Source organism: Labrus bergylta, chromosome 10, assembly GCF_963930695.1.
Source record: "Labrus bergylta chromosome 10, fLabBer1.1, whole genome shotgun sequence".
NCBI classification, from domain to species: domain Eukaryota; kingdom Metazoa; phylum Chordata; class Actinopteri; order Labriformes; family Labridae; genus Labrus; species Labrus bergylta.
The window spans coordinates 24,797,945-24,804,196 of record NC_089204.1 but is presented as its reverse complement, the minus strand read 5'-3'; the positions used below and the strand labels follow the sequence as shown (position 1 = coordinate 24,804,196).

General features: G+C 48.5%; 1 protein-coding gene across 1 annotated transcript; it reads right to left on the bottom strand.

The window, feature by feature from the left end:
• Positions 1-974: 974 nt before the first annotated feature.
• On the bottom strand, positions 975-6,013 carry LOC109990759 (HPS6 biogenesis of lysosomal organelles complex 2 subunit 3). The gene has a single exon (XM_020642966.3). The coding sequence runs from the start codon at positions 5,658-5,660 to the stop codon at positions 2,871-2,873; it is 2,790 nt and encodes a 929-aa protein (XP_020498622.1). The 5' UTR covers positions 5,661-6,013; the 3' UTR covers positions 975-2,870.
• Between the last annotated feature and the right edge of the window lie 239 nt (positions 6,014-6,252).

Genomic DNA, 6,252 nt, shown 5'->3' with positions numbered 1-6,252 from the left:
GGAGAATAACCGGATTGGCTGAGGGACCTTTTAGGTATCAGGTTATGTTTCTGCAGCTCTCTGCTGTCCTGTTGACTAAACCTCTCATTCCCCTACACCACCACCCATCCATTTGGTCACCCACTACACTTGTTCCAACCCTTGCAATCATACCCTCACACGCCCGTGTGGAACCTGCCTATTTGCTGTGAGAAAAAAAAAATCAGCCGCACATTCACTCCCAAACAGTGCCTGACCTCTGCTTTTGTTTGTGATCAGCGTCAGTAAAGAGGTCGCCTCAGAAGCTTAATGGCTGAACGACTGAACATTCCTCTTATGGGCCCCGGCCATTGAAACATTAACACACACACACGCTCAAATCCCTCTGCAAATCAAACACACACACACATTAGACCACCGCTGTAAGTGGATTTGTCCATGGCAGGGATATGGTGAAACTTGGAAATGGGGGCAGTGGATCATATGAATGAAGTGTGTGTGAGAGACTTTAAATTTTGGCCTTACTAAGCTTTTATTTCAGCCCGCTGTTGGGGAAATTAGACTGAATTAACTGTTAATAACCAAGTAGAAAGAGAAAAAAAAGGTGTATATTGGTCCTGATGTCATAGTGTGTTGTGATTGAATAGAGCATGTTCTGTTAGCTTGACCTCCTGATGTGCAGCCGTGTCAAAGGAAAACGCTGATAAAGCTGAACAAACCAGAAATACAGCAATGTGTGGGAACAGGAACTTAGAAGGTAGGTGACACTGACACATGTGTACAGGTATAAGCTGACAGATACATGTGTTGTTAATTTACAGGGAGGAAGGGATGTAACGTGATCATAATCTACCCAAATCAAAGCTTGTAAAAGCTACCAGTGCAATAAACCAATACGTCTGAATATTAGGAGCTTTTTTTTTCAGGGCTTAATAACAGCTTTCAGTACACTGCAAAACTGCTGAGCAAGCACTTCAAAAACATCAAAAACAGAATTTGTATCTTCAGTTTAATAGCAATACAGCATCCATTCATAAATACATCACGTATACATCCTCTATTTTTCAAATACTTCCTAAAAGAGAGCAAGTAACAATGCAAACACTGCAGAGCAAATCCAGCAGGTATTTCTATGAGTGAACACAAACCGAGAGAGGGCAAATTAATGTTTGACATTGCAACCGTCATAACAGGCTGAGCAGCACGTCTGGGGAAGTCAGGGAGTTCCCAGTGACTCTGGAACATGAGCGGTACACAGTAAGAACAGAAATGTTCCTGTTCATACTCTCGATTATAGTAAGACATGAGTCGGTTTCAAGTCGTAATTAAAAAGTCATAAAAAACAGACTGCAGAGTCCGAGTGCTTTTTTTGACCAACAATGACCAATAAAAACAAGCAAACACGGTTAAAAACACTGTTCTCTAAAAGTCAGAGACGTCCAGTTCTTTCTTCAGAATATTAGTGAAGCTGAGGAGTCCCAGCAGGAATGTGACACTGCTCTGTAAATGAAGAGCAGCACTGTGAAAGGCACTCTGATTGTTCGGCAGCATTTTGGAGTCCGATTGTCACTCGACACTTAAAGACGTTTTACTAGAGTTTCAGTGCCTCGCCCATACTGAGCAGAGAGTTAGTAGTATTTAGAGCTTGTTAAAATCAAATCAAAATGTTTGTGAGGGCCCCGCACTTACAGAAAAAACTCTCTCTCTGACTTAAACAAGCTACACTAACAGAATGAACACAGGCACCAGATACGAAAGTGCAATCTGTTTTCAGAGCAAACCTAACACAGAGGGCTTCACATCTCTAATGACATTACCCTCGCTGAGTACATGAAGGAGGACCAACACGACTTTATGCAAGCAGCAACGCGCCTTACGGTAGTCACGTCGTGCCCAGCCCTCGCTTCAATCTTAACACAATTACCTCCCAAATTGAATTAAAGTCAAACTGTGAGTCACTCTTTCTGGGGTGTTTTGTGAGAAATGTCTTGTGAGTCAAGCTGCGAGGGAGGCAGATAGGACAAGATGGAGTCAAGAGAGAGAAAAATGTAGGACCAGAATTTTAAAAAATTGGAAGAAGACGCCAGGAATGTAGAGTGTGTTTTGGGAGTTTGGTTTACAGATGTTGCACGGTCTGGACAGGTTAATGTTTAAGAAACCTGTCATATGTTACTAATACTAGTATCAGTGAGGGGACCTTGGACCCCTCTTCCTCCTCTTCAAACCCAAACAACACTTAAAAAACAAACATTCAAACGCAAAGGCCAGCTCGTCTGGATAACACTGAAGATTACCCACTCAGGAAGCTAGATTAACTCGGCTATAGATAAGAGGCATTTTCTATTTAAAACTCCAAACTAAAAAAAAGATCTACACATAGATATGATACACCCCTAAAAAAAAAAAAAAGGGAATTAGTGGCTCGGTTTTTTTTGTCAGAGATGAGAAGACACCACACTGTGTTAGAAACAATATATTATCATTTATATTGATGGTATTCGGGTAAAGGCTAAGCTTATTCAATGCAAGTCTATGCAACAACATTCGCAATCCACGTGCAGTTAAGGCTAAGGAGATAAATAACATCACAGATACAGTATATACACATTAAGGCTTAGAATTACCTGCAGTATTTACACCGGTAAGATCTTCAGTAGTCATTTCATAGTTTCTAGTAGTCATACTTCATCTGATAATACCATTCTTATTTAAAAAAAAAACACACACACTCTCAAACATCACAATTAACTGCATCCCACTGATCTGTAACATACTGACATTGTATCTTTAATTGGATTGTCGACACATGTTGGTCACAGTTTGTTTCACAGTCAGATTGTGTGGCAGGTTTTTGTTCTCCATTTTGATCGTCTTTATGTTCATCTTTTTAATCACACTGTGTTAGCAGGAAGTGCCACCCTGGTTCTCGCGAGAGCCGTGCGTGCGGGCGACTGCCCCTCGGGTGTTTCTGCAAGAAAATCTGCTGCGATCTCGCCCTCCACGGCCGAGTTTCTGCAGGGATCTGTGGCGGGGTTAAGTTGCTCTACCGGCTGGCGAGGAGGTGCGGGCGGGGGGAACGACGGCGACTGGAGGATGTCGGCGTAGCGCTGGCTCGGCTTGGTCTCCCTCTGAAGGACTTTTCTCAGCAGAGGTTTCAGCAGCCCGATGGTTAACTGGCTGTTCTGGGGGTCCGCAAAGGGAGCAGGGGGCGAGGGGGACGTGATGGACATGGAGAAGGACGAGGGGGAAGATGAAGGGGGGCTGTTCGGGGAGGGGAGGTTTTTAAGCACCAGGTTGAGAATGGTTGTGACAGTGAGGTCCTCGGGGCACAGCACCCACAGTAAGTCCAGGTAGGGGTCTAGGTCTCGATGGTGGGCCACCTCGCACAGCAGAGTGGTGAAAATCTCCTTGTTGAGCAGAGGACTCTGCTTGCAGAACTTCTGGGCGACCTGTGTAACCTTCTCCCACTGCTGCGTGGCCATGAGGATCCTCAGAGCCTGGAGGATGGCGTTGGGCCGCCCGCTGACCAGCAGCAGCTCCACCTCCAGGTCCTGCTGCTGGGCTCGCTCAATGCTCAGGCTGGACAAGACGCACAGGGCCCGTTTGTAGAGTGGGACGTTGTTCTCCCCGCCCTCCCCTCCTCTCGCACTGGAGAAGCCCCAGGAGGAAGAGGCCAGGCTCAGGCCCAGACCCGTAGAGCCCTGCTGCTGCTGGGCAAGCTCCAGGAAAGTGGGCAGCCAGCTGGGCTGGAAGTGGAAAACCGAGTGGCAGAGGAGCTCGAACACAGGCAGGTTAGCCAAGGGGGTGGAGCTTGTAGGTTTGGCTTTACAATTGGCAATATGATCACCTTTGAGGCTGTGATTGTGTTTCGGCCTGCCGTTTGTGAGTGCCACCGGGGTTGCGGTACTGGGTGTCACGGCGGGACTGAGGACAGTTTTCCACACATCTGCAGAGGCCCGGCTGGACAGAGAACACTCCCCGTTGTAGTGCAGCTGAAGGGCAGCCTGTGCCGCCCTCCACGCCTGGCTGGGGAAGGTACTGAAGATAGAGTTCAGGTAAAGCAGAGCCTCTTGCTCCAGCTCCGAGGACGACAGCAGCCTCGCGACTTCTTTCTCGACCAGCGTCTCACACACGGCCTCCACCTCTTTCGCACTCCCCCTCACTAAGCTGCCCTTAACCTCCTCCAGAGTGACCAGACACTTGAGCTCAGCCTCCAGAGAAACCGTGAGCTTATCTTGCCCCGCAGTGCGTCCGTCTTCTCCTTCCTGGGGTGCCTCTGCTCCTTTCTGCCTCAGGAGGTAGCTCCTGAGGATGGAGGCTAAAGAGATGGGAGCCTGAAACCTCCCCCCTTTCTTCAGCTTGTCCACAGTGAGCTGGGTGCTGCTCAGGCTCCTCTGCTGGTAGTATTTACACGCTTCCTCGAAGACAGACTCGACGAGGAGGGCTCCAGGATCAATACTCTCCGTCGTACTGAAACCACAAGGCTTCACCTTGTTAGAGTCAGTCTCCTTGTTTAATAACATAAATAGTCCAGTTTCTGTGAGAAGGTGAGGTGACCATTTTTCAGCTCGGTTTACAAATAATATCCCCTCTCTCTTTAGCGTGAGCTTGTCCAGCTCCCTGCCACAGTTCACATCTATCAGACGCAGGTTTTGCCCTATAAGCAGAGCCAGCGTGTCCTGGTACATGCAGAGGCTGGTGTGAGTGCCAAATTTGACCAAACAGTTGTCTTCCAGTTTAAAAACCTGCCTCAGCACCCCGTCTTTCTGCAGAAAACACACCCAGCCCGTGCTGAGCAGCAGCAGCAGGCCTCCACAGCCCGTAGGTGAAAAGTCAAAGATCTCAGGGGGGTCAAGAGTCGATAGGTATCCCAAATAGTCCGGCACTAATCTCTTAAAGTCAGACTCTTTTGCTGACAGCTTTTTGAGGGGCGTGTTTTGGCACGTGGCGCTCACTGTGAAGGAGTCGTGGCGCGGGGACCAGGAGAGGAAAAATTTGGAGATGCTCAGCAGAGGCTTCACCTTCAGGTCGGGGAGGAGATGCACGCAGTCGCCCGAGCTCACCACGCTGAATTTGGGATTGTTGTGGAGGGCGATTTTCACCCCACCCAGGCTGACAGCCCCCGCCTCCTCCACCTCGAAGTCACGTCTGCAAACACAGTATCTCAGTTTATTCCTGGTGGAGCTGAGGGCCGGGGAGCTCTCTGAGGGCGGCCTCTCCTCACACCAGATGATTAGATTAGGACAGGCACACACGGACACCACTCTTGCTCGGGGGCTGTTGCACAAGTCTGATGTTTGCAGGAGGTGCCAGCCTGCTTTGCACTCCTGGAATCTCCAAAACTCAGCTTTCCCGTCCTCATAAATCACAGCCACAGTCGCAGTCTCCCTGCTGCTGCTGCTGATCTTATTATAGTCCAAATACACAACATCCACAATGGGTACAGTTCGTGTTGAGCGTAAATCCAGTTTCTTCTGGTTCTGGGCCAGCTGGAGTCTTTCATACTTGTCAAAAGTCACAAGACCGACTTTAGGCTTGCGGAGGATGACATGGATGTGACGTCCATCTGGGCTCAGGCGGACGTTTGACAGGTTACAGGTCAGTTTTAAGATTTCAGTCAGCTCTTTGCCACGCGTAAAGTCCCCAAAATCTGACAGTGGCTCCAACTCCGACCGCGCCATTACGCCACTCGTTTCCAGCCGAAACTATCTGCCTGCTAGCTGCAGCTGTGACCACAATAAATCCCGACCTCGGACTCCGGTGAGGCTAACCGAACAGCATCCCGTTAGGTTGTACGAGAGGCTTCATCCCCGTTGGCAACGTCGACGCTGAAGGATACACCACATGACAGCCCGTCGACCCCGCTGACCCCATGTCAGGGGACGACACCGGAGCTTAACGGTGAACTGACAATAACCGAAAGAAAAGTTTTAAGCCTGAGGAATCGAGCCAGCCCCTGTAGTCATTCCGGTGCTATGCTAGCACTCCCCTGACATCACGGGATCGTTAATTTCCGGATACCGATGATGTTTTTTTTGTGTGTTACAGGCGGAGCTAAACGAAGGCAAGCAAAGAGTGTCAAGAGGTGTAGAGAAGAGCAACTCCCGCTGCTAAAAAGGGCTTCAGTCAGCGGTGCCCAGCAGGGTGAGGCAAGTTCATAATAAACTCGAGTTAAACATCTTAACATCTTTGCGTTGGAATTATATACATTATGGTTCTACGAAATCCATAAAATCTGTTTGACCTCTAGGGCTGTTCGATTATAGAAAAATC